Here is a 27,622-nt window from a genome sequence, read left to right as displayed (position 1 = left end):
TTCATGTCTGAAAGTGAGGAACTACTTAACTCAAATGTTTGGCACACATTTTTTTTATTATTATTTTAAAAGATACGATGGTCAAGTTTGGTTTTTCAAATGGAACTATTTTCTTTTTGAACACCTAAGTTGATAGTGCATTCCAAGACAAATTGAATAAGCTTTAATGTATACACTTTATTTCCACTGGTTTTTAAGATATTGCGCTTGCAAAATTACTGATTGTCACTGGAAGAAAACCATCTGAAATAGCAAGGACCGGGGACGGTCTTACTGGCGCCACGGGTGGCATTGCCTGTTGAAACTGATACCTACCTGCCAAAGCTCTACGACAGGGTTCGCAGGCCCAAAAACTGGACAATTCTTTTCCGTCAGAAATGCTATTTAGGTAGGTACATCTGTGGTATCGAGAAGCGCACCGTTACTTTTATTTCGCACTGGCATCTACGCTCGAATGGCCGGTTCTTTTGGGAGGGATGTAAGTTGGATTGGTTAGGTTAGGAGGAGTGAAAGTTGCTGGACTAATTTTCAACCATAGGGAGCAGATTGTATCAGAACCAATCGGATTTGCATTCCTCACAAACGGCTGCTCTCTTGAAGAGGCCTTTTTCACAGCAATACCTCCTCCGCAATGCCCACCTTATCTCGCACGGAATACGTCAACGCATGCTTTTGTTTTGATATCGAAGCTCGTGTTTATACCCCCTTTCTTCCTGTGCCTCTCCACGAGGAGTATTGCCGGTGGATTGTAGGAGCGTAGATGTCTGGATGCCAGTTATTGAATTCAGGAGACGATAGAAACACTTTATTACAAAACACACATGTACTATAATTAAAGTAAATCGTATTCCTCATCGGGCCTCTTCAAGAGAGCAGCCGTTTGTGAGGGATGCAAATCCGATTGGTTCTGATACAATCTGCTCCCCATGGTTGAAATTTAGTCTAGCCACTTTCACTCCTCCTAACCTAACAAATCCAACTTACATCCCTCCCAAAAGAACCGGCCATCCGAGCGTAGAAGCAAGTGCGAAATAAAAGTAACGATGCGCTTCTCGACACCGCAGATGTACCTACCTAAATACCTACCATTTCTGACGGAAAAGAATTGTCCAGCCTTTGGGCCTGCCATTTCTGGCGTAGACCTTTGGCAGGTAAGTATCCATTTCAACAGGCAGTGCCACCCGTGGGGCCAGTAAGACCGCCCCCGGTTTTTGCCATTCCAGAGGGGTTTCTTGCAGTGAAAATCAGTAAATTTGCAAGCGCAATATCTTAAAAACCAGTGGAAATAAAGTGTATACATTAAAGCTTATTGAATTTGTCTTGGAACGCACTATCAACTCAGGTCTTCAAAAAAAAAAATAGTTCCATTTGAAAAACCGAACTTGACCATCGTATCTTTTAAAATAATAATCGGAAACAAAATTCGTTCGCGCTAATAAATGGGCCCCCTCGAACCATGCAATTCCCTATTTTTTTTATATTTTTATCGACAATACTTTAAGAGATATCGCGCTGTCCACTCCTTAGTGGGACACCCTGTAGAGCAACCGAATTTCTATCGCAGTGATATTCGTAAGCTACCAGAAAAATGGCAAAAGATAATTACCAATAATAGAAATTATTTCGATGATTGAGTTGTTTTCATATTTTTTAAATCAAACTGTTATTGAACCCTAAAATCGAACAGAATTTATTTCTACTCCTAATAATCACCAATAAATTAAATAAAACTCACCCTTCCGGACATTCCTTTCCTTCCTTTCCTTCCTTTTCGGAAACCTGTGTCACTGGGTCACTGTACCGATCCTGGTCATCGGTGGACGAAAAGATTTATGGTAGGGTAGCGCCCAATGCTCAGCTGATCGCAGGTATACGACACCACCCAAAAGTAAGGGTCGCAACGTCAAGTGCGTCCGGGTTAATGTACCGATTATTCACTTCACTGCACGGCTACTAACACTGATCACTTAATTTATTTTTCATGGAACATGTTGTTCCTACGTTATAAAAATACTGTTAATTGAGCAGTTGCTCTATGTGGCCACCCTCAGCGTCTATGCACGCCTCAGCGCGTACAATCACCTGCCTTTGGACGGCCTGCAATATTTGTGGCATAATATTTGCTACTGCAGCGTGAATTCGTACAACTATGTCTTCCAGTGTATCCACTGGCTGACGGTACACCTCATCCTGAAATGATTGTTGTACAACAAATACAAAACGTAAGTGAAAAAAGAATACTTATAAGAAAAAGTAACAGCAATAATGAAATTACCTTCAGGTAGCTCCAGAAGAAAAAATCCAGCGGGGTCATATCCGGTGACCGTGGGGGCCACGCAACAGGACCGCCGAGGCCGATCTACCTGTCCTGGAAGGTTTGATTTAGGTAGTCGCGAGCAATTGTGGCGTAGTGAGATCCAGCCCCGTCTTGCTGATAGAACATGTTCCGTCGGGTCTCATTTGGAATATGGTTCATGAGATCCGGCAGAACATGCTCTAAAAACACTTTATACGCTGGGCCGTCCATCCTGTCTGGCAGCATGTACGGCCCAACGATGTAATCACCACAAATGCCGGCCCATACATTAATCGACCAACGGACTTGTGCTGCGCGTGTCCGAAGCGCTAGAGGATTCTCGTCGCTCCACAAATGCCGATTGTGGGAATTGAAGCACCCTTCCCTATTGAAGAGTGCTTCGTCCGTCCACAATATGTATTTGCAGAACGACGGATTCCGCTGCACTTCTCCCAACAGCCACACTGAATACTCAACCCGCTGGTCGCCATCCCCGGGGTGCAAATGTTGCACCCGTACATAGCTGTACGGATGCAACATGTTTTCCCTCAGAGTTCGGTGTACCGTCATTCTGCTGGCACTAGAAGAAAATGCAGAAACATCCATTATTAGATAACATTCGTTTTCCTCAATTAATAATTGCTGCAATTATCTTGTACTGTGACTTACTCTAGGCGGCGGCTCAAGTCGCGCACGCTGACGGTCGGATCTTCGTTTATTGCGTCCAACACGTTCTCTTCTACTGCAAGGTTCCGCGCGGCTCTGGGTCTACCCACGTTACTGCCTCGCGGCATCATCGACCCCGTCGAGTATAATCTTGACGCCAAACGCCGAATTGTACCCTCGCTGGGGGTTTGGATGTGCGGGTATTCCCGTGCAAACGCTCGCACGGTAGCACTTGCGTCCCCGTTGTTCCGGGCGTACACCCAGAACATCGCGTAATATTCTTGAGCGGAGAACATTTCTAGGACGAGATTGCTAGCTGACTGATAGGATTTTTTTCAAGCAACTTCCTCTACCCCCAAGTAGTTTCTCTCGTTCCATTATGAGTTAACTCTCACCAGGACAAGAGGCTTTAGGTAAGAAGAAGCCAGCACATTTTCGAAACACACGTGCTTTGCAGAAGTGCAACGAACGAACCCTCCTACACTTTCACAAAAGCCCGTGCTCCGTACTTTTACTGCCAATGTACCCGTTGCTTCGAGATAGACAGCAGACACCACGTGTTTCGGTTCGAAAGGGTCCGAAGAGAGGAGAAACAGAAAGTCTTCGAGTTGCTATAAAGGAGAAAAGGCATACCATTCCTGTTTCCGTTTTCCGATACCTCGAGTTCACGTCTGCTACGAGGCGTAACCAATTATGTCATAAATTGTCCAAAACTGTAGGAAACAGTTCTCTACCGCCGACTAGCGGGACAATACGGTCATAAACCGCGACCCTGGCGAAGTGCTCTGGCCGATCAGCCTGATTAATTTTAAATACGCCTCGCGGAGTGGCACAGAAAGAAAGGGGGTAACTCGCTGACTGCGCGTAGTCCCGCCTGCTTCGTCCTTCCTTCAAATTAAAGACAGATCCCTTATCTCCCGAGTATAAGCACGCGCTCGAATTTCAAAACAAAAGCACGCGTTGACGTATTCCGTGCCAGCAAAGGTGGGCATGAATTCCGATTGGTCGTAACCTAACCAATCTGTCCTGCATCCCTCCCAAACGGCCACTGTTTTGAAGAGGCCTTCTTCACAGCCATGTCTCCTCCACAAGGCCCACCAGTATAAACACGCACTCGAATTTCAAAACAAAAGCACGCATCGACGTATGCCGTGCGAGAGAAGGTGGGCCTTGTGGAGGAGACTTTCTGTTTCTCCTCTCTTCGGACCCTTTCGAACCGAAACACGCGGTGTCTGCTGTCTATCTCGAAGCAACGGGTACATTGGCATTAAAAGGACGGAGCACGAGTTTTTGTGAAAGTATAGGATGGTTCCTTCGTTGCACTTCTGCAAAGCACGTGTGTTTCGAAAATCTGCTGGCTTCTTTTTACCTTGTTGTGTATGACATCCTCGTTATATTGGCGATTAGTGAAAAATGCATAGAAAAGCATTGATAGACTTTGATGTTATTCTGCACATGCTGCAGATGTGTAAAAAGTGTGAAGTATTCCATGAGAGCCAGAAATTGAAGTGTCGTTCGTATATAGTGACGAAAAGAAGTGTGTGCATAATTTTGGATAACATACCATCAAACACCTTCAACATGTACGGTAGGAACAAACGATTTTGATAATATTTTCGAAAAAAATCGAACTTTAACGCGGAATTTTTTAATTTGTTCGTTTTTAAGTTATTTTTTTTAAGGGAGTTCAAACAAAATTTTGGGTGGGCAAACGTGAGGTAACGGTGGACAATCATTTCCCACTGTCAAATCATGAAAAAATTTTCAGGGGGGTGCTGATGAAATTTTTTTTTGTCCATTACTTTTTTTTTGAAGGGTGGGCAAACGAAAAATTTTGTTGGGCAAACGTGGGCAAACGATGGACAAACGAATGCCGTCGAGTTTTTTTAAAAATTCGAATTTGGGGGTGCCAACTTCACAGACCTCGAGGACGAGTCCCTGGAGGAGAGGGTCGATCGCGACCAAGGATTCGACGAGGAGGAGGGAACGACGCCAAAGCAGTGGTGACGTCGTCGGACGTCCTTTTGGAGGAGGCTGCCTGCAGACGAGGCAGCGCTGGAGTCTGCACGGGGTTCCGGAGGCTGCATGATGGAGGATGCAGCGTCGGAGCGTTGGAGTCCACGTGGGACATTCCAGAGTTGAGTTTCAGGGACGTCGCGGGACAAGGACCAGGGGCGTTTCGTTGCGGGAGAATTTCAAGCCCCGCGGTACCCGTACCTGGCTGCTGGACCCGGAGCTCTCTGTAGATTTCGTCGTGGGACACACGGAAGAGGAACGCGCCCGGAGCTCCCCGTGGATTTCGTCGTGGGACCAAGAGCTGCAGGGTTCCAGCGACGTCGTGGTATCAAAAGTTGGAGCGTTTCGTCGTGACAGATCGAGAAGTCGCGTTATACCCACGCCTTGCTCAGAGTTTTTCCGTGGTTTTCCTCTGAGCGAGAAGGCAAATGCCGAGGCGGATGTCTAAAGACGCCACGGGGCTGCACGACCACTGCTTCAGACAGGGGTATGAAGATTCCGAAGAGGATTCAATGCGGCCGGGACGTCCGCTCTTCCAGAGGGGAGAGCAGTGTTGCGAGCACCGGGTATAGGCCCGTGCATAGCCTGCTGGTGCTCGTAGCTGAAGATAGAAGGTCGGCCCCTTCGAGAGGAGCATCGGGACGACGACCAGAAGACTGTCTTGTACTAAACGCCATAGCGTTCGGACGTGCGGGTCGTGCTTTTGTAACCGATATTGAGTTTGCCAATATTTTTGAGTACTTTTTTTTATATTATTTGTTAATAGCCAACGGTTATATGGACAGGAACATTAAAAGAAGTGAACCATCTTTAACAAATTAAAAAGTAATAAACCCCATAAACATTGTGTTTCATAATTATTTAAACATCCAGTTCAGATTTCACGTGAAACAACGAATTTTTAAAAACATTATTAATATTTTTGTTTACAACTTTTTTCTAATTGTTTAAACAATTGATAAAACTCACCATTTGATAGATCTAATTAAAAAAAGTAAGTTTTGTCTTCAAATTTCTTTTTTATCTCTTACAGATTGCGAGTAAGAAAATACAATCGAACAATAGCCGAATCTTCAGGGGTTAATTTCACCCCCTTATTACGATTTTGGGCAGCAAAAAAATTGCGTTGTAATCAGGAGGACATTGCCCACATATCCACAAAGTTTTTGAATTTTCGAGTTCGGGATCTCCCCTGTGAGTACCGAACCGGGTACGGGTTAGGGTTCGTATGCCTGGTTATAAACCTTAAAATCTTAAAATCTTAAAATGTTAATTTATAATGAAAAAAGGAATGTTATATAAGTATTAAAGGTGAAAATCATGCTCTATGAAGCGAGGAAAGGAAGGCAGTCTCCTCCGCAAGCATAAAGATAAGTAAATAATATACATACATTTACAGTTTTATTGCATTCAGATCGTTTACAACTCGTTCTAACTTTTTATCACAGGTTCTATGGCAACTGTAATCGAAAGGGGTCAGTGCCATTCCAAGAAAATTTTTATGAGAAATAGGAAACAATAATAATGGATTCTTCAGGAAGTGTAAGTATCAGTTTTTACATTCAAGTGGTATAAACACAAAAAGTAATTATTATTAAATTTATTTATTTTTACAGATCAAACCAGGGTGTACATATGTACACTGGGCTCAGGAATATCGTTGCCACTACCACAAATGCAGGGTGGAGGAGGTACCCCTTCCATGACGCCGATCGGACTACTGAAAATACGCAGACTGAAGATGAGCGTGATTATTATGTGGTCGACTCCTCGAAGTGGCAGAAAATATAACCTACGTATATGCTATATGAAAACAAATGTGCAGTGGCTATTTCGTTCTTTCACGCTACATTTGTAAACTTTTTAGCATCCTTCCCAAACATTATTATTACGCCGCAACAGTATCTTTAGGAAATCGGGTATAGCATGTAGGTTATATTTTCTGTCACTTCGAAGAGCCGACTACATAATAATCACGCGCATCCAGGCTGCGCATTCTCAGTAGCAGATTTCATGAACGGATTTTCTGTCCTCGAAGTGACAGAAAATATAACCTAATTGCTATACTCGATTTCCTAAAGATGCTCTTGCGGCGTAATAATAATGTTTTGGAAGGATGATAAAAAGTTCACAAATGTTTCGTAAAAGAACGAAATGGCCACTAAACATTTGTTGTCATATAGCATATACATAGGTTATATTTTCTGCCACTTCGAGGAGCCGACCATATAATAATCACGCGCATCCAGCCTGCGCATTTTCACTAGTCCAATTCAACATCCAACACAATTTTATATATAATGTTTGTCCATAACTGCTTTCAGGACGTGTAATAAGTGTATTTCATGTTATGTTTCGGTGCTAATAAAAAAATGTCTAACCTAACAAACTTCATTTTCTGGGGACATCCCCTCATCTACTTTCCCTTTTCACTTATAATTCATTATTGCTAACGTAGGATATTGTAGCATAAGCACATTTCGAGTAATTAAAATGTACAATGAATTTTCTACGTTTGCAGTACCAGCCGACTTTCCGTTTAAATTTTTAAAAGTACAACGCAACAGTTGAGAATTTCTTTATTCAGAATAGAATACGGAAATGGCAAACAGCGCCCTCTCGCGTTCACCAGGCAGCGGCGTATCTATGGGTATTACTATTTCAGTGCAGAAAAAACCTGCTGTAATACCGACCTGCCAAATCGGCCAGGTCACGTGACGTGTCTACCCCCTTAACACAATGCGGTTTCGGTGACAAACCACGTCAATTTATTGAAACACAAAATGAGAATGACACTGCTGAAGCTGCACAATGATAATATTTATGATCGGTTAACTGCAACGAGTGAGTGAGAGCAATGTAGCTGCGTAGGCGCTAGCACGTGGCGTCCCCACAATTGTACTAATTGCAGGCGTGTCAGCGGACACTTGAGCGATTGTAAGATGAATAAAACCGTGAGATTGAGAACTGCGATTTTGAGACACTTGAAATTGAGAGATACAAAAATACTTTGATGATTTCAAGAGCTGCGTGAGCACGACCGTTACGCTTGACGAAAAAACAAAGAGTGCCGAAAATGGCTGACTTCCGTTCGCGTGTCTTGTCGATTCTCCTAGAGCGTTGATGTGGCACGCTGATTGGCGTATCGGTCGTCGTTCATTGGTTGATCGCTCATCGATCAGCGTCGCTGTATCACAACCCAAGAGGTGCTGCGGTGAGAGTGAGTGTGGAGGCATTGGGAACTATCACATTTCTAACCACTTACCTGATTCTTTGTTCATATTGAAACTTTAATAAATCACTATATAACTCGAAAAATCGGCACAAAACACAAACGTATCGTGTAGCGTCTACAAAAGTAATGTACGAATTCAAAGCTTGGCAGCGTGGCGTGGCGTCACTTGACTTTACTTGGCTTGGCTTGACAGTGGCACCGTTGCGTTTCCCACCATCGCGCGCATGCGTGGCGTTCCCTCACCACTAATTGAGGTACGGGCGTACGGGATTTCCGTCCTTCCCTGATGTACATTGTACAAAGACTATCGTCTGGATAAATGATTTTTAAGCTTGTATACTTGTAAATTTACATTGCTATCATGATATACAATACATTGGTTTCCTTTACAGTAATTCGATTTCGTCTACTTAATTCCACTATCAAAGTAATAAATAAGTTAAATATTCTTCATATTTTAATTATATAAATTATTATAAGTAAAATTTTATGATGTACTACATTTCCACTGTTTATCAACTAAATTTGATGATTTGTAAACGAATAAACATTTTTGGTTTTAGAGGATGAAATCATTGTGATAGAGCATCTGCCAGGACGACGAGTTCATTTGCAAGACTTCTTTTGGACTGATGCAGAGGATGCTCCACCATGGGTCGATTTGAATCAAGGGCTGACATTTTACGAAACCAAAACAATTCATCATACAGTGACGCTTTACACCCCAGTAAAAGATACGGACAATCACGACGACCATCACCTTGATTATGATCCAAAATGTACCACTTGTATTGAACCTACACCTAGATTAGATGACAGTGAGGATCACAATATTGCTGTCCTTATTGAAGAAGATCCCGGACCAAGGTTTTTACTATTTTTATTTTACCTTTCTTAAATACATCGATTTCAGAATACTAAGAAATCATGTAAAGTTGTATGTAGAATACAAAAACTGATTGTAACAGAAAAATAGAGATTTTCAGATTTTTTAAAATGAAAGGAAAATACTTCAAATTATGGAGAATGTCTGAGGTAGCTTATATATGGTGTCCCGAAATAAAGGGATGCCGATACCGAACAAGTATCTGCGACCCGCCTACATGTTTCTATATACAGGGTCATCATTTAATCTTGCAACCCGCACTCGCGCGAACAGATAAAACGGTAACAGCGCCTCACGGACGCGATTCCGCTAAAACCGTGCGCCGTTACTTCCGCCATCTATAAGCTGATGATGAAAGTGTACGGCTTTTTAGTAAATCTGCCAGTAAAAACCCCAGGGTGTTTTTGGCTTTCGCCAGAGGATATTAAATTTGACGTAGCAGACGGGGAAGAAAACGGTAGACATTTTAAGAGTGCGATCGCAGCGATCCCGGTCCACGTGGAAATATTTATCTATGCCATGGTCCAGCTGCGTTATTAGGCCACGCTGACACTTTAGTGGCCTGGGTTGAAGAATTTGGGGCCTTTATCGTATAACTTTTGAACTATAAAAGATATCGGAATGCATCTTGCGCCGAAAAATGAGGAAAAATTATTCCCCCTTAATGTCAATTTCAACTGCCCGAATTTGCCCGAAACAAAAACAATTCGAAATCATTATTAAGATGTTCGCCGCTCAGACCCGTGCTGTGCCCGCCGTGTAGCGTAGGGTCTACTTGTACGTTCCCATAAGCGATAAGACGTTTAGTCTACACATCCATCTGTTCCCATACTTTTTCTTTGTAGTTGTACAGTAATTGGATGATGAGGACTCCCAACATAAATCCAGAAAAACGACGTAATTATTACAATTCGTGCAATGAAAGTTGAGAGGGAAACAGTTGTTGAATTTACAACCAGTAAATGTTATATCAACGACGCGGAAACATCTTCGAATTACATTTCGCATGTAATAAAAGTAATGTTACGTGCTGGGTCTTATTAGCCGCACTTATCGTACATGCATTAAAAAAAAATTAAAAACTTGTAACATCAAAGATGTATAAAAAAGTCCTTTTCTAAAAAAATATGAAATTTAGTTTCAAAAATTTTACTCCAGAGAGAAGTTATTAATTTTTGTCCATTTCCCTATACCCATCGAACATTGTGCGTTGACCGCGGACGTCCGCCTCTTTTGCGATTCACCACACTGTCCATCTCGTTAAATTTTCTATTTATTTTACTTACTGCACATCGGCTACAATTCAAAATATCAGCTATTTTTCGCTGAGTATTGCCATCTTTCAATAATGGATAACTTTAAATCGTTAAATAAATGTTTGCGTGGCGGCATGTTTTTTCATGCGACTTGCTCGATTACTGTCTCATGATACACTGACTTGAAGTAACTAACTAATATGCATGTACATACAAATGTTAGAAAATACTAGATAATATAAATACTGAAAAAATTATTGTTAATCTCTTTGCAAATTTATAATGTTCCATACTTTTTACCAGAACTTCGGTCGAATCCATACTTATTACCAAGCAACATTTTGTTTCTTCTATATATTTTATTACATAATAATTACATAATAAACGAAATTCTTAATTATTTTTTGTGTTTTTACTTTAAAATAGACCAATTTAACATTACCAATACAAAATATTGGTATTTCTCGTTAGTTTCGTATCTTTGCGTTTGGTTCCAAACTTATTGGCAGGGGTTGTGGAGTTGGGGGGATAGGTTACCCTCGATAGCCGTAAAACAGGCCTTTTTTCACACGCAAATTGTAAAGTGATAAATAACTGTAGAGAGAACGCTTTTTCTAGTTTTAATCGTTATTCTATGAGCTTTAACACAAAAAAAGAAAAGTCTAAATATCTCTGTGTACATAAAAGTTGTGAGTAAAATCGTAAAGGCATGTACCCGGTGCACCGTTTTATGGTGAACATAAAATCTGGAAAACCGCTCCAACGATTTGGTTGAAAATTTAATGAGAGATGCAGAACACCATTCCCTACGATGTGTCGGGTGCAGATTTTAGAGATAAATTCTTAAAAAAAAATAAAATCGTATTTTTCAACATAAAAATTGTATTATTTTTATTCGAAAATCTGCTCCCGACACATCGTAGGGAATTGTATTCTGCATCTCTCATTAAATTTTCATCCAAATTGGAGCGGATTTCGAGATTTTATGTTCGCAATCAAACGGTGCACCGGGTACACGCCTTTACGTTTTTACTCTCAACATTTATGTACATAGAGATATTTAGACTTTTCTTGTTTGGTGTTAAAGCTCATAGAATAACGATTAAAACTAGAAAAAAAGCCTTCTCCCTGCTGTTATTTATCACTTTACAATTTGCGTTTGAAAAAAGGCCTTTTTTAGGGCTATCGAGGGTAACCTCCCTCCTTAACCAACTCCATACGAGCGTAGCACGACGTAATTCTACGCGTGACTGTGTAGCTTTGAACCAACGAGAGTTGAAATCAAAGGGTTTATACAGGGTGTTCCAAAAATGCTGCGGTTCCTTGAAGGGGGTGACTTAGGGGGTGATTGGAAACAACTTCTTCCTTTGACAAAATATTCTCCGAGGTTTCGTTAACGAGATATTAACAAAAAGCACCGACCAATCAGAGCGCGAGTCTGGCGGCCGAGTTCCCGTGCTAGCGTAGCCGCGCGCCGGGGTTTATGACCGTATTGTCCCGCGAGTCGGCGGTAGTGAACGGTTTTATTTATTATTATTTATTATTATTTATTAATAAACGGGAATACCCATAGCATACAAACTATACATAATCAGTAGGAATGGCAGTCTGATCAGTTAAGATTCTGGAGGTAACACGTAACTGAGTAAATACTATAAACTATAAACTATACACTAATTGTCTGCTCAAAAGTGAGTAACATGCCTATTTAGCAACGACAAAAACGAACTTAGGGAGGCAGTAAACGGGTCAATGTCGCTAAAGTATTAGTTCGCCGCATACATAGCTTGATCAAGCGGGTTTACCGAGTAATACTGGTACTGGGGGACCCTCGAAATAAAAAGCGGCCTAGAACGCATAAGTCTCTGCGGAGCATGGAAAGTAACCAAGGCCAGCAAATCAGAGCAATTTATATGACCATTTATAGCCTTGTATAGGAAGATCATGTCAGCACTACGTCTACGGTCCTCAAGAGTAGTAATATTAAAGTAAGTCAACGCAGGGCGATAGTCATGATCGTCCCTACCCATAGGATTCCCAAGGACACGTAAAGCGAACCTAAAAAAATTATGTTGCACCCTTTCAATTGATTTGATGTATTTCGCATGCCTTCGGCTCCAAATAATCGAGGCATATTCTAAGTGAGGTCTAACAAGGGCAACATATAAAAGTTTCAATGACTGCCTATCTCGAAAGTGCTTTGCAAATCTGGAGATAAAACCCAGAGTTCTCATAGCCTTATTTGTACAGCGCGCATAATGAGGCCTAAAGTCTAAACACGGTGCAATACACACCCCAAGATCAGTAACTTCAGAGATCTCATTAAGCGTTACATTATTTAACTTGTAAGGGTATACAACACAAAACCTAGCGCGAGAGGCCCTGACCACCACACACTTCCCCGTATGAAGCCGCATCCTGTTCCCGGTACACCATTGCTCAAACCTAGATAAATCCTCCTGCATACTGACTGCATCCTGGTCACACTGGATAGTCCTGAACACCTTAAGATCGTCAGCATACAGAAAGACACTGGTATTTGAGAATATATCAACAATATCATTAATAAAGACATTAAAGAGCAGGGGACCAAGGTGCTACCCCTGAGGAACGCCAGAGGTAACACTAATCGGGAAAGACCGACAATTCTCAATCAATACAATTTGCTCACGCTTCGAGAGATAGCTCTTAAACCAGGATAAGAGGGGCTCAGAAAAACCCCAGAAGTAAAGCTTGCGTAGTAACAAAGAATGATTGACTTTATCAAAAGCTTTTTGAAAATCCGTATAGACAGTGTCTACCTGTAAGCCCTTGTCAAGAGCCCTGGAAACAAAGCTTTGATACACCGCAAGATTAGTGGACGTAGAACGATTCGGCACGAAACCATGCTGCTCGTCGCACAGGTGGCTAGAGAGCTGGGAAGACAACTTATCAGTAACCAGCTCTTCAAAGACTTTAAGTAATGTAGATAATTTACTAATGGGCCGATAGTTACTAACATCAGAACGCTCCCCAGCCTTGAATACGGGAGTAACCAGGCTTGACTTCCAAACCAAGAGGAAAATTCCCCTGGCAAATGTGGCATTAAAAATGTTCCAAAGGGGCCTCGAGAGAATAAAGCTGCACTGTTTAAAAAACAGAGGGAGGATACCATTGGCACCCGGGCTGTTGTTCGTGTCAAGCTCATTGAGCTTGGAGAAAATGTCCCCAATGGAAATTGACAGTGAATTAAAGTGTAGATTTTTATATGAAGCTTGGTCCATAATCACGGCTGAGGGTTGATCCACCGGAGACGCATAAACGGAGCCAAAGTAGGTAGCGAAGAGATTTGCGATTGACGAGGGCGACGATGCCGAATAAGTTCCATGGTGCATGGTACTAGGAAGTCCGTGGTTACCGCGCTTAGCATTAACCAGTACCAGAACTTCTGAACGTCGTACCGGACAGAGCTTTCGACGGTGGCAACATACGCACGATAGTCATTCTTCATTAGTAGTTTGCATTGAGAGCGGAGACTAGAGAAGGTCAAGTAATCGCTAAGCAAATTGGAGGTTTTATATAGTTTATGCGCTCTCTTCTTTTCCCGAATGAGATATCTCAATCGTGGCGAAAACCACCGTGGATAGGAAGAGCGCTTAACTGTCCTCACAGGGACAAAAGCAGCAATAACTGCGTTCAGATGAGAGTAAAGACGATCAACGGCAGTGTTCGGGTCCACCTCTCTAGTCACCGAATCCCAGTCAACAGCGTTCAAGTAGTTGATAATGCTATGATAGTCGGCATGTTTGAAGTCCGTGTAGGTAGTACTGCCACTGGTATGGCACGAAGACAAGAATTGATTGCTCAGATGCACTATTTCTGGTGGATGATACTGATCCGGAGAGATTAGGTAATTAATAGCATTATCAACAACTATCACGGAGTCATTAACAAAGATTAAATCTAGCATACTATCATAAGAGTTAAAAATCGTATTTGCCTGAGCCAGGCCACAGTAACTGTACCCCTCAAGGAGGAGGTCAATAGCCATAGATTCATGGGCAGAGATACCAGGTTTTTTAGTGCAAGTTGAGCAGGAGACAAGAGGCCAGACTGCATGGGGAAGGTTAAAATCACCAAAAATACAAAACACGTCATCGCTAAACTCATGAAAAAGCTCCGTAACGCAACAAGCATGCTTATCATAAAGATCTGGATGGGAGGTTGGTGGGAGGTACAGAACACCCAATATGATATACCCGGTATGGAGACGCACTCGTACGTTTTCTACAGTTTTGAGAAATTTATGGCTTAGCTGGTTCCGCCTCGTAGCGAACTCAAGATGTCGGAAAAGGGAAACAGAAAACAGGATTTTCTAATCCTCTGTCTGCGACCTTAGCGAAATGCTCAGGCCGATCAGCCTGATGAATTTTTGGCTGCTCCGATGGGTTCGTTCGTTGCACTTCTGCAAAGCACGTGTATTTCGAAAATGGGGTGGCTTCTTTTTACCTAAGGCCGGTTATCCTGGTGGGAGTTAACTCATAATGGAATGAGAGAAAGTATGTACTTGGGGATAGCGCAAGCTCCTTGGAAGAAATCCTGTCAGTCAGTTAGCAATCGCATCAGGGAAATGTTTTCTACACAAGGGTATGCCCGGAACAATGGAGCCGCAACTACTGTTGTACGAGCATTTGCGCGGCTGTACCCGCGGCTCCGAACGCCAAGTGAAAATTCATTTCCACAAATTTTTATAACGTAGGGACAACAGGTTCCGTGAAAAATAAATGAAGTGATTAGTGTTAGTAGCCGTGCAGTGAAGTGAATATTCGATACATTAATCCGAACGCACTTAACGTTGCGACGCTTTACTTTGGGTCGCGTCGTATACCTGGAACCAGCTGTGCACTGGACGCGTCCGTCGATGACCAGGATCGGTTTAATGACCCAGTGACATTAAATATATTTACTTCCAACGTTGTGGCTTCAATCTTTAGGGAATATAAAAAAAGATTGTGCTCCGTCTCCGCGCGGCGTATTGATTAGTGACGGGCGTGATACTAGTCTTTTTTCATGAGTGTCAAGCTAGTTCGCTACCCAAAGTACTCGCTAGCTTCGTTAAAAATAGTCCGATTTACATGAAATTTGGTATAATTTTCATTTTAAAAACATAAGGAATCCATCAGTATCACTTCCATATCGATACGATAAAGAATACAGAATGCTGTTTTTCTGAAACAGGTATGAATCCTCGGCCGGCCGCAGCGAATCGAGGTCGGCGCTCCGCAATCAAGGGTGAAAATGTGAAATATTCATTTCAGCGTATTAAGAAATTTTTTATTCTTAATCGTATCGCTATGGAAGTGACACCAGTGGCTTCCTGATGTTCTCCCAATTAAAATCATATGAAATGTCATGCAAATCGGACTACTTTTACACAAGTAATACAAATCATAAAAGGAGCAGGTATTTTTTACCAAAAAGTAAAAACCAGGCTGCCAGGCGCGGCGCGCGCTTCAGAACTTTCCGCACTGTCGGAAAGTCCACGCGCCACGCCGAACCCTTGGTTTCAAGTGCCGTTTTCTACTTCTAACTACCTTTTCTGTCTCTTATGTAAATTGCGCGCGGGCAGAACTGTCGTGCTTAGTTTTCCCAATTCTGGCGCGCCACGCTTTCAATTTGACCTGCATCACGCGCAATCAGAAGACTGCCCCTTTTGTTCAAAACATCTTGCATATTACATCTCTTCATCATTTATTTTACATATAACATTACTTGCATACCTATGTGTATTTATTGTCTATCAATATTAGTTTTTATATTAGAACAAGCAATGGCATGGTAATTATTTCCGCCAATAGTAATAATTATAATCGTCACAACAGTGAATGTGTTAACTGCAATTTCATTTGCCATCGCATTCTCGGGAAATATGCGGACATTTTTTAATGTAGTTTTGCAAAATTTTACAGTCGTTATAATTGAGTCATAAACCATTTCCATGATTTGTACCACCTTGAGGTCAACCAAATGTAGCTTCGAAAAAACAGATGTTTCAGTGTGCCCTACAATAACAGCATTTATGATATCCTCTATAAGCCAGGTATATCGAGGAATTCGTATACTTTTCGCGGATGTATACCGCGATCGTCTTGCCGATCGTTTCGCAGATCGATAATATACATTGAACAGGTAATACACAATGTAAGATTGCGCTGTATCGTGGAAAAAACATGAGGAGGCGACGTAGAAATCTGAGTCCGAACCCGCTGTCTCTAAGTAGTGCCGAGTATAACCTTCTGGCGTGCACAAAGGAGGACGCTCCGGCGTTCACATACTTTTGCGTGGCGGCCGCCGGCGCGGCGGCGTGTGGCGCACAAGAGCGTCCGTGTAAAGGGCCCTATTACATTATATTACATGAGGGGGGCATATCATATTGTTATTTGTTTGACCTTCCGATGACCTTGAAAAGTTCTGCGAAGGTCACGTGCCGCCAGCATTAGCATTAACCGATGTACACCGCGGGGAGGTTGCTCGGTCGGACTTTGTACATCATGGTGGCTCTAAAAAGATTTTGCGCCTATGAAAACGGTATAATTTACACTACACTGCGTAGACCTGCTGTAACAAAATGAACACAATTGCAGGGACTGTTAGATAGTTAAAACTCAATGGAAATCGTAGATCGCCCATTAGTAAATTAATAAGGTTTTTTTGCATGTACCAATGTTATTGGCACATACTCGCTGATAGAATACAGAGCTGTTCCACCCTGTGTCACAGGAGGCATGTCCGCTTTTCTGTGACTACGTTGCCGGTACGCGAAAATAGCCTCTCGCTATACGCCTGCGATGCTGGCACGCCCAAAATGTTCTGTGCTGCACGCGCCAGTTTGGGATATCGCGTCCTATTCTCCCTCCACCACTGTAGAATACATAATTCCGCCGATGTAACTTTTTCCTCCATTTGGCTTTCGATCTCTGCTTGGAGCGAGTCATCCGGAATCTCCAGCTCGTTCCTCCCAATATCGGTACAAAAGTCTTTCAACGTCCTTAACGCTGATTCTGTCATAGAAATAAAATATATAACATACAACATGAAACATAGTATCACATAATCTGATCATTGTTTCACACTTATCTGACGTTCCGCTCGACGGTGCGCTTGCCTCACTCCCGACATTCACGCCGCTTACCTCGAGGTACTTATTCGCAAACGAACACAGGGTCGTGTGAGCCGAATCTTTGGCGTCTGCCGACAATAACCGGTCCTTGATGCGAGGGTCCAGAATCATCGTAATTATCATTGATTCTAACAGGTCTTGTCGGAATTGAGAACCGTCTTTCGATATAGTATCATGCATTCGGCAGGATAACGACTACTGTAGGTAGTTAATGGAAGAAATATACCGGTAGAGCGTTGGAGAATCTTCTACGGTCATTAGCAGCGTTGCTTGTTGGAATAATTTCCACTCGCTACTTGTCACGATGTCCGACATTCCCCGTTGACACAACTGTATTAATTGCGTGCTGTACCTCGAGTAAGCAACTCAGCATGTCGTACTGCGATTTCCATCGCGCGTCACGTTGCCGATTAGTTTTAGGGGCTTGAAGTCGGGATTGTCCTGTTCCTGGACCGTTTGCAATTTTTCGAATGCCACCGCAGACCGATGAAAGAAGGTGACAATGGTTTTGCACTTTTTTAGGATGTCATTGAGGTCTTTGGATTTTTCAATGGAGTCCTTTACCATTAACTGAAAAAAAACTCGCTGCATTACATAGGAAATGTTAACGATCTATTATTCATTTTAACATTCAACTGTTTATTTACCTGCAGCGTATGGGCGTAACAAGGGATACGCTCACTTATCGCAGAGTTTGATTGCTTTAGCAATGTTGGCCGCGTTATCTGTGGTAACGAAAATTGTGAGGTCCTCTCTCAGTAGGTCCCACGCTTAAACTTTTTTGCAATTGAGATTCTCGCTTGTGTGCGCCTCTGTGACGCACTCTATTTGTAACATGTAATTTTTCAATAAAAAATCTGCATTTAGGTAATGCACCGTTAACGAAATGAAACGCTCCTTCGAGCGTGACGTGCAGCCGTCCGTGGTAAATGCGAATGTCCGTGTCAAATCCAAAACAGTTAATGTGTAGGTGTATATCTTTAATATAGTTACAAATGTTCTTCAATATGACATAAAAGATAGTGATAAATGTCATAAACATTGGAGAAGTTATACTTACAGTTTTCGCATCCTCGTTGATGATGTCCTGCACTTTCTTTCTGTTTCGAATACCCGCGGCACGATTTCGTCGGCGAATGTGGCCCGGCCGGCGATCCGGTATCGAGGCTCCACAACATCCATCAGTTGTTTGAAGCCTTCATCAGACACCATGGAGAATGGTTGGCATCGCGTTCAACAGACGTCGTAAAATGCTAACATAAATGAGTAATACTAAAGCATCGAAAATGTCGAGTACATACAAAAATGACAAGTTATACATAAGAAAAAACACAGAACTTAGCCTAAATGTCTTTGAACAGTACACGTCGTAACAAGTATTAACATAAAGTGCGTATTAAAACTAGTCCATTAAGTGTTAAAGCTCTACAAGTATCCATATCACTACACAACTCGTTCCTCGGCTAGACCCTGAGCCTACACGGCTGGCTGGGGTGCTTCAGATCGTCCTTCTGCTTCGTCGTCTAATGGCAGGATACAAATCTTTTTCACTGGTCGTTTGACAGTGCTGTCAGATAGCGTGACGCTGACAACGCGTGTGACACCATCCTTGCCAGGATGGACTTCTACGAACCTCCCCATGTGCCATTTGAGTGGTGGGGTGTTATCATCCTTGACGACCATCAGTGTCCCTGGACCGAATTTAGCTGGAGTGCTTGTCCGCCATTTGGTCCGCTGGTGGAGCTGATGTAAGTACTCCTTCTGCCACCTCGTCCAAAAATGCTGTAACATGTACTGCAGATGCTGGTATCTAATCAACCGAGCTGGTTTAACGTTTCGAAGATCAGGGTCTGGCAAATACGTCATTAAGCCACCAATAGGAAATGGCTAGGTGTGAGAGGAGTAAGGTCGGACGGATCGTCGGTCAATGGACACAAAGGTCTAGAATTCATGCACGATTCGACCTGCGTTAAAACCGTATAGAACTCTTTAAACGTTAAAGTCGTTTGTCCAATCACTTGCCTCAAATGGTACTTCGCTGATTTTACTGCACTTTCCCACAGACCGCCAAAATTGGGTGCGTGGGGAGGTATAAAGTGCCATTGAATACCTTCCGTACTACAGAAGTCGGAGGTCTGCGATCGGTGCTCATTATCTGATAATAAAATTCCGAGATCCCTCAACTTATTACGAGCTCCGACGAAATTGGTGTCATTGTCCGAGAAAATGTGACTACATCGACCTCGGCGTGTTATGAATCGGCGTAGAGAATTGAGAACAGCTTCGGTAGTAAGGTCAGAAGCTAATTCAAGATGAACCGCTTTAGTTGCAAAGCAAACAAACACACATAAATACGCCTTGATTATTACCCGACACACGCCCCATATGCCTTCTCGGAGGCATCACAAAACCCATGAAGCTCGACCTTGTCTGTCGTCCCGATCATTGCGAGCCTCGGAATATTTATTTCGTTGAGCGAAGCTAATTGGCGTTGAAAAACCTTGCCATTCCGTGTGCACATCTTCTGGTAACGATTCATCCCACAACACTCTAAGTTACCACAACCTTTGCAAAATCATTTTTGCCCGAATTGTCGCTGGACCTACCAAACCGAGAGGATCTTTGATATTTCCGACAAGATGCTGCGTTTTGTTATGCGTTGCGGAGACGAAGTCGTAACCGAATACCGTAACAAATCGTCTTGTACTACCCACAAAAGGCCCAAAGTTTTTGGATCCTTGTCAGCCTTAATCTCCACCCGTTGTGGACGTTCGTCGTGGTTATCTAAAATACGCGGATCATTTGACGCCCATTTTCGCAATGTGAACCCCGCGGTACTCAAAATCTGCGAAATTTGTTGACGTAATATCCTAACTTCGTCAATTGTATTCGCGCCCGTCAGCAGATCGTCAACATAAAAATCTTTCATTATCGCCCAACTTGCCGCTGAAAAGGTCACAGCATTATCCTTGCCTAGTTGTGTAAGAACCTTTGTTGCCAAAAACGGCACGGAGGCTGTCCCGTATGTAACCGTGTTAAGTTTGTATGTTTGAACTGGAAACCTATCGGTGGGTCGCCATAAGATTCTTTGAAAACACCGTTCGTCTGGTGCAATAAGGATCTGTCGATACATTTTTTCCACGTCTGCCGACAGGACGTACCTATGCCTTCGGAAACGTAGCGCGATAGCCAATAACGTGTCCTGTACCGTCGGCCCTACTTTCTGTACTTCATTTATCGATAACCCCGCTGTGGTTTTTGCCGAACCATCGAAGACAACGCGGAGTTTAGTCGTTGTGCTGATTTGTTTGATCACCGCATGATGTGGCAGATAATATCCCGACGTAATTACCTGACCACATGTAATTCGCGTCATATGTCCTAAATCCTCGTACTGTTGCATGAATGCGACGTATTCCCTTCGTAATCCGATATTCCTACTGACTTTACATTCAATCGAATAAAAACGTTTCTCCGCCATCTTACGCGAGTCTCCAAGCGTTCTAATCTCTGGTTTAAACGGAATTCTAACTACAAATCGTCCACTGGCGTCTCGCGTAGTTGTATCCCGAAAATATTGCTCGCACTCGCTATAGGCAGTCTTATCGTGGCACGTAGCCCCTTCTCCCACGGTCCAGAACCTCTGCAATTGAGCTTGTAGATCATCATTTGTAACCATATGACATGCAACTTTTGGCCGTTCGTAACGCGGACACAGACACATACCTCCCGCAACTATCCAGCCTAACTGCGTTTTTTGTACTATCGGATAACTTGATCCGAGGTCCTGTTGACCCACGCATAGCAATTTCCAAAACAAACCTCCACCAAGCAGTACGTCAATTTTTCCCGTTTCATAAAACTGCGGATCTGCTATCTTCAAATTTGACGGAATCGGTATTACGTCTCGTTTTATCGACACGTTAGGGAGATCATCTGTTATTTTCGGAAGTATTAAACATCGCAGAGATGTTTCAAAGGAAGTGAAACGTGAATGTAATTTCGTGTGAGTCCAATTATCGATAGTACATAATTGGTGTGCTACTCCCGAAAACGTTCCAGTAAATAGATGACAAGATAGCCCTAATTTCGTAAATAATTCCTCTGTCAAGAAATGGGAATGTGAACCCGGATCTAAAAGTGCTCTACATTTGTGTTTCCTACCCTCACTATCCTCCAAATCGACAACCGCGGTTGCTAATAGCACGTATAACCCGTCCCAGATAAAATGCGTACTTGCCAAGGAAACACGAGCCCCAGGTACCGCAGGCGTTGTAATTGTATCTACCTCGATTTCACGGGCCAATACCTCGGGTTCGCGGAGCGATGCAGGAGTTTCAAAGTGTAACGCCGTGTGGTGCTTTTTGCCACATTTCCTACATGACCCGCGCGTACAAAACTTATTTTGATGCCTCGGTTGCAGGTAATTAAAGCAGAGGTTCATTTGTCGAACCTTATTACTACGTTCTACGGGTGTCAGTCTCTGGAATTGGTCAGACCCAAACAGTGCATGTTCCTCAGTGCACAGATGACATTTCTCAGACGTTCTCGCTATGTATGATACAGTACTTACCGGACACTCACGCTTAACATCCGGAAATGACTTATTCGACGATTTCGATGGCATGTGCGGTGCAACTGGTTTATCGATGGCAGAACTTTGTAGATACTTGCATTGGTATTCTAAAAACTCTGCCATTTGTTTCCACGTTAGCCTATCAGCTATCTTCATTACCCGCTTATCCCACTCACGTTTCGTCACGGAATCAAATTTTGTTGATATTAGATGGACAATTATACAATCCCACGAATCGACGAGTTCATTTAATGACTTCAAAGTTAGCAAATGATTGTTGTAATCATCGTAAAGCTGTCTTATACTTGAATATGACGTCTTTGTCACCACCTGAACATCAAACAATGCTTTGACGTGATGCAGAGTCAATGCTTGCAAGTCATCGTACCGTGCCCTTAAAGCTGCCCATGCTCGGACATAATTTGCCTCCGAAACCCCCAAAGTATGGATGGTTCGTGCAGCCTCGCCATTTAACGCGGAATCTAAATAGTGAAATTTCTGGATGCTCGATAGCTTGTCACTCGTGTTAATAACCGACTCAAACGTATCCCGAAATCGAATCCAGTCGCCACACGTACCTTCGAACGCCGGTAACTTTAGCTTAGGAAGTGGCACAGTAAACTGGTGATCCACCACACCGTATGACGAAACTTCCGTCGTCGGAGTACGCGATGTACTTGGCACTGGACGTGATGCCTGTTCAATACGTTCTTTAGCAGCCGAGATGTACTTATATACTACAGATTCTCGAATATTTCACGTTCCTCAGAATGTGTTGCTTCTGATTCGGTGCCACTTACACTAATCTCGATTTCCGATTGAATCCCGTCGAATTTATTTTCGAATAACAATGACAATTTCCCCGTTCGTTCGTGGAGTTCCCGCACGGGTGCAGAACTGTCCAACGATTCAAAATACGTTCTGAAACGAGTGAGTTTGGCTTTGACCTGACCGCGCTCCATAACCAACCTTTTCAACGATGCGTCCATATCAAACGCGCAAAATAATCACAGTTCAAATCGTGCAAGAAAGACCTTATGGAAGTTGAGGATACTTAAGGGATCGGTGCGTTGATCTCCTGCCTCCACTGACCCAGTCTTCGGAATAGAGGCGCAGCTACGGAATCTCGTGCAGGATGTCGACACCGTCACCTTCGTGACGAAAGTCCAGAAAACGCTAACGAAACCGCCAGTTCAGAAGATTCCAACAGAAACTGCTCCTGGTGTCCCAATGGCGATGCCTGTCAGCAGATCCAAGTTGCAGGGTGCTGACCGGCTAGTCCGTGGTACTGATCGAGATTGTCAATCACACCTGAATGTATCCAAGTCCGGGGATATACGTGACTCAAATTCTCACAAAGTCCTGGTGTCACTTGAATACCGATACACTGAACACGATATCCGGCTCGAAAGACCAATGTTTTGAGCGTAATTGTTACGTGGATGAATGCTGGTTCAGTAACACGCTCGATTTTTAAAACAATAACGTTTATTACAATTGACCGTTACTGTGGTCGACAAGAGTCAAAGTATAAATGTGTATATGTATGTATGGCCGTTTCTAAGGCTGACAAGAGTCGAGAACCTTTTTGTGACGTTTCTCAGTTGAGTTCTGATCTTCCTCCTCCGCGACCCCTCTAACGAGACCTCGGTTTATCCCACCACCAACCTCTACTACGGAGGTCCGATCAGGGTGGAAATGTTCATACACCAATCAGTTTTGAAATGTGGCACGTTGGGCGGTTTCCCGAAAATTGTCCACACTCCGCCCACCTTTCCGCATAAACAAAATGCAGTGGGGAGAAATTCTACCGAGACCCCGAGGCAGACCCCAAGGTCCCGCGGAAGACACGACCCTCACGTGCGTGGCCTGTCCATGGAGTTTAGGATACGTCAATCGCTATTGAGCGTCAGGAGAGGCTCCAAGGGTACCCGTCATAACTGGGATTTGAAGTTTCCCCTATTTATTATACCAAATGTCTACCAGTCACGATAATCGCGCTAATGAAACTCTTAAGTTCAAAAATAGCAAAGAGACCACGTCCGCATCATAAACCCCTTGGCCTTTCGAATACTTAACAATGAAAGGCCTTCGAATAAACAAAGTATCTGTGGCCGTCGGATGAACTTCCGTCGAATAAGCTTATTCATCCGTGGCGCTTCAAATAAAGATAACTCGGGTTATTTTTATTCAACGACGGATTAAGATGAAGTCTCTTTTATTTGATTTGTTATTTAAATAGTTTTTTATTTTGATAATGCCCTTCTTAACTTCGCAATTCTTATTATCTTCTCTCATTCTGTGTAATTCTCCATTGACGATTTTCCTACAATTTGGCCAGATCGCTCAAAATCCCACAAGGCAAAAAGTGATTCGTTTGACGTTGAATGACTTAATATTAAATATCGTTCTTATCTCGGATATCTTCTTCTGCGCTCGGGCTATTCTTTTCTATCTGTGCTTCTCCAGCCGCCAGGGCTTGAATAGGTTTCGAAAATAATTATTTCAAACTGTTATATAAAGGTTCTGACTGAAAGAGTTATGAAGAACCTTTATTCGGAATAACCGTTATAAAGAACCTAAATATCAGACTATATAAATATAAGTTACGGTTCCTATATACCTCTATAACTTTTATTTTTTAGGTTCTATAACTTTTATTTTTTAGGTTCTATATAAGTTACAAAGCGTTTATAGAACCGATTCTTGTAACGACTGTACAGAATTTTACATGAAATTTGTAAATGAAATCACCACATATTACAACTATAGATTACTGTGTGTAACCAAATTGTTTAAAAATTATTATAAATAAGTAAGCAAATATTTTTTATGTACACATTTGTACATATGTATATGTATACACTCGGCGGTATGCAAGGATCACTTGTATACATATGTACAAATGTGTACATAATATATATTTGCTTACTTATTTATAATAATTTTTAAACAATTTGATTAAACAGAGTAATCTATAGTTGTAATATGTTGTGATTTCATTTACTGTAAAATTCTGTACAATCGTTACAAGAATCGGTTCTATAACCGCTTTGTAACTTATATAGAACCTAAAAAATAAAAGTTACAGAGCTATATAGGAACCGTAACTTATACTTATATAGTCTGATATTTAGGTTCTTTATAACGGTTATTCCGAATAAAGGTTCTTCATAACTCTTTCAAGAACCGAAATCTTTATAATAACAGTTTCAAGCCCTGCCAGCCGCTTACCGTTCATTCATAGTCCAGTAAAATTAGACGGAAATATGGTCAATCTGCGGAATAATTCCCAGTAAGCAAAACTTTTGTACGGGTTTTTATTTCGTCGTTTTAAACAATATGTCAACAGTCCCTATTAGCCAAAGGGTAAAAACTTAAACTTTAATCTTTGGGGATGTATAGAAGAGATATATGTATGAATTACGCAAATTTTTTGCTGTCCAAATTCACTCGAAGGGGGTGAAATTGACCCCCGAATATCCGGCTTTTTTCCGATTTCGTGTTGTAACTCGCAAACTGTAAGACCTGTAAGTTCCCAAATGATAGTCCTAATTATAAGAACTAACTTTTTTCTGAAAAACTTTTTTCTATCTTTTACAGTTCGCGAGTAATAACACAAAATCGGAAAATTTTCAGGGGTCAATTTCACCCACTTGGAGTGAATTTGAGCAGCAAATAAAATTGCGTTGTACTCAGGAGGACACCCTCTACATTTTCACAAAGTTTCATAATTTTTTAAATTACGGGTTCGAGATCTGCCCTTGTCAAAAGTAATAAGGGTTAAAATTTTGTACGCCACGATATATACATATACATGAATGGTTACTCCTACGAAAAAACTCATAATCTTTTTTGTGCCGAATTTTGTTAAGCTACAAATTTTATAATAACTATTCTTGTCGTAAAACTGATACTTAGATAACATTCGAGAAAGACCTTTCTTTAACCTTTGATTCTCTGTAAAATTTTCATCGACGGTCACATTGATGGTGACTTCTGACATATTGCTTAAAACAACGAAATAAAGGCCCATATAAAAATTTGGCTTGCTGGGAATTATTCCGCAGTCAGATCCTAATTTCACTTCACTATCAAGCTTCCCTGACCACAAAATAGTAATAGGGGAAATGCCGCAACCACGCGATACGACTCAATACGTATCGGCAACTATGTCTTTCCTACATTTTTTGGCTAGCTTGGACTTCCACCGATTCTGATGCTATGTAGCGTGAATATACCATCAGCGCCAGTGACGGAGAATACTTGAAGCCTCATTCTGTCATTTCTCGTGTCTGTCTCAGTACACGATTCATAAATTCATTATTATTTCAACGTACGGTGCTTATTAGCGTTCAAACGGACCAGACCACCCTGCACGAAAGTCTACTGAAGGCAACTAAACCCGCAAAAACGTCCACCGTGCCGATTCCAGGACGAAAGTTGTAATTTACGGTTTGTTTACTACATCGCGTATACGCAGGCCCGGCGGAACCATGCGCCGCACAAGGGCGCCAGCCGAATGGGACGCTAAAAAAACTAGATCGTACGCTTAATAATAAAGGAATTTAACACCTCACATAAACTAAATATAAATGTAATTCTTTTAAACATATTAAATAGAAAACAAGTGCAAAAAATTGGGGACAACAAAAATTTTTTGCACAAGGGCGCCAGCTAACCTCGCGTCGGCCCTGCCTACACGTCACGCTGGTGCTACATGGCTGCAGTGCACCATTAGCGCCACCAACGGAGAAGCCTTGAAGCTTCATTCGGACAGTTTTCGAGTCATAAATTCATTATTATTTCAAAGTTGGGTGCTTATTAGCGTTCAAACGCACCAGACCACCCTACACTGATGTCTACTAGAGGCAACTGTACCCTCAAAAACTTCCTTCTTGCCGATTCCAAGATGAAAGTTGGTTGAAACGGTTTCGCTTATACGTACACGCTTTTCCTAGCTTGAGTGAGCGTACTCACACATTCAAGGCCCGGTGAGACGGCAGCCTTAACACCACGCCTGTCGCGCCATCCTAACCTCCAAATGTTCCTCTCTCACTTTAGCACCTCTACCACCCATACACCTCGCCCTCTTCCCTTCCTCCCCAAATCCTCACCTTCACCACTCACTCACTGCCATTTACACACTCTCTCACTACGCTTTTCACACTCCAACACACCGCACACTTTTGCACACCTATCTCTCACGCGACCGGAAACGGAAGTCAATATACAACACATATTTAGCAATATAATTTTTCAATTTGTTAAAAAATATTCAAATTGTAGGAGCTAATAACCAATGAATTATTCGAAGTAAAATTTAGTAAAAACTGACCTAATAAAAGTAATTTTTCAGCAAAAAATTGATAATAGTTGTCATTTACCATGTAGTTCAAGTGCTGCCTAAATTAATTACAATATCGTACCGCATTTCTTATGAAAATAATTTTTCCTCCAACTTGCTTTCCGCTAAAATCAGAAAACGGTGGCATGTGCTTGTTTTCTTGTTACTTAAATAAATACAATTTT

The 27,622-nt window shown here is 42.2% G+C and overlaps 2 protein-coding genes across 4 annotated transcripts in view; one reads left to right on the top strand and one right to left on the bottom strand.

The window, feature by feature from the left end:
* Window positions 1-27,622, top strand: part of LOC143377172 (uncharacterized) — a 202,541-nt gene that overhangs the window by 82,619 nt on the left and 92,300 nt on the right. For 2 of the 3 annotated variants that reach the window (XM_076828199.1, XM_076828198.1), the window contains exon 2: window positions 8,777-9,080. The exons of the other annotated variant lie outside the window; for it this stretch is intronic. In XM_076828199.1, the coding sequence (XP_076684314.1) occupies window positions 8,777-9,080 (304 nt within the window). The remainder of the gene's footprint in view (window positions 1-8,776; window positions 9,081-27,622) is intronic. 3 annotated transcript variants of the gene reach the window in all.
* LOC143377054 (uncharacterized) lies at window positions 2,360-3,310 on the bottom strand. Its single transcript, XM_076827966.1, has 2 exons — window positions 2,966-3,310; window positions 2,360-2,876 (listed from the first exon to the last, which is right to left on the bottom strand). The coding sequence occupies exons 1-2, from the start codon at window positions 3,256-3,258 to the stop codon at window positions 2,360-2,362; spliced, it is 810 nt and encodes a 269-aa protein (XP_076684081.1). The 5' UTR covers window positions 3,259-3,310.

This window comes from Andrena cerasifolii, chromosome 15, assembly GCF_050908995.1.
Source record: "Andrena cerasifolii isolate SP2316 chromosome 15, iyAndCera1_principal, whole genome shotgun sequence".
Taxonomy (NCBI): domain Eukaryota; kingdom Metazoa; phylum Arthropoda; class Insecta; order Hymenoptera; family Andrenidae; genus Andrena; species Andrena cerasifolii.
Note: the sequence above shows the minus strand (reverse complement) of the source record. Positions and strands in the feature narration are given on the sequence as shown.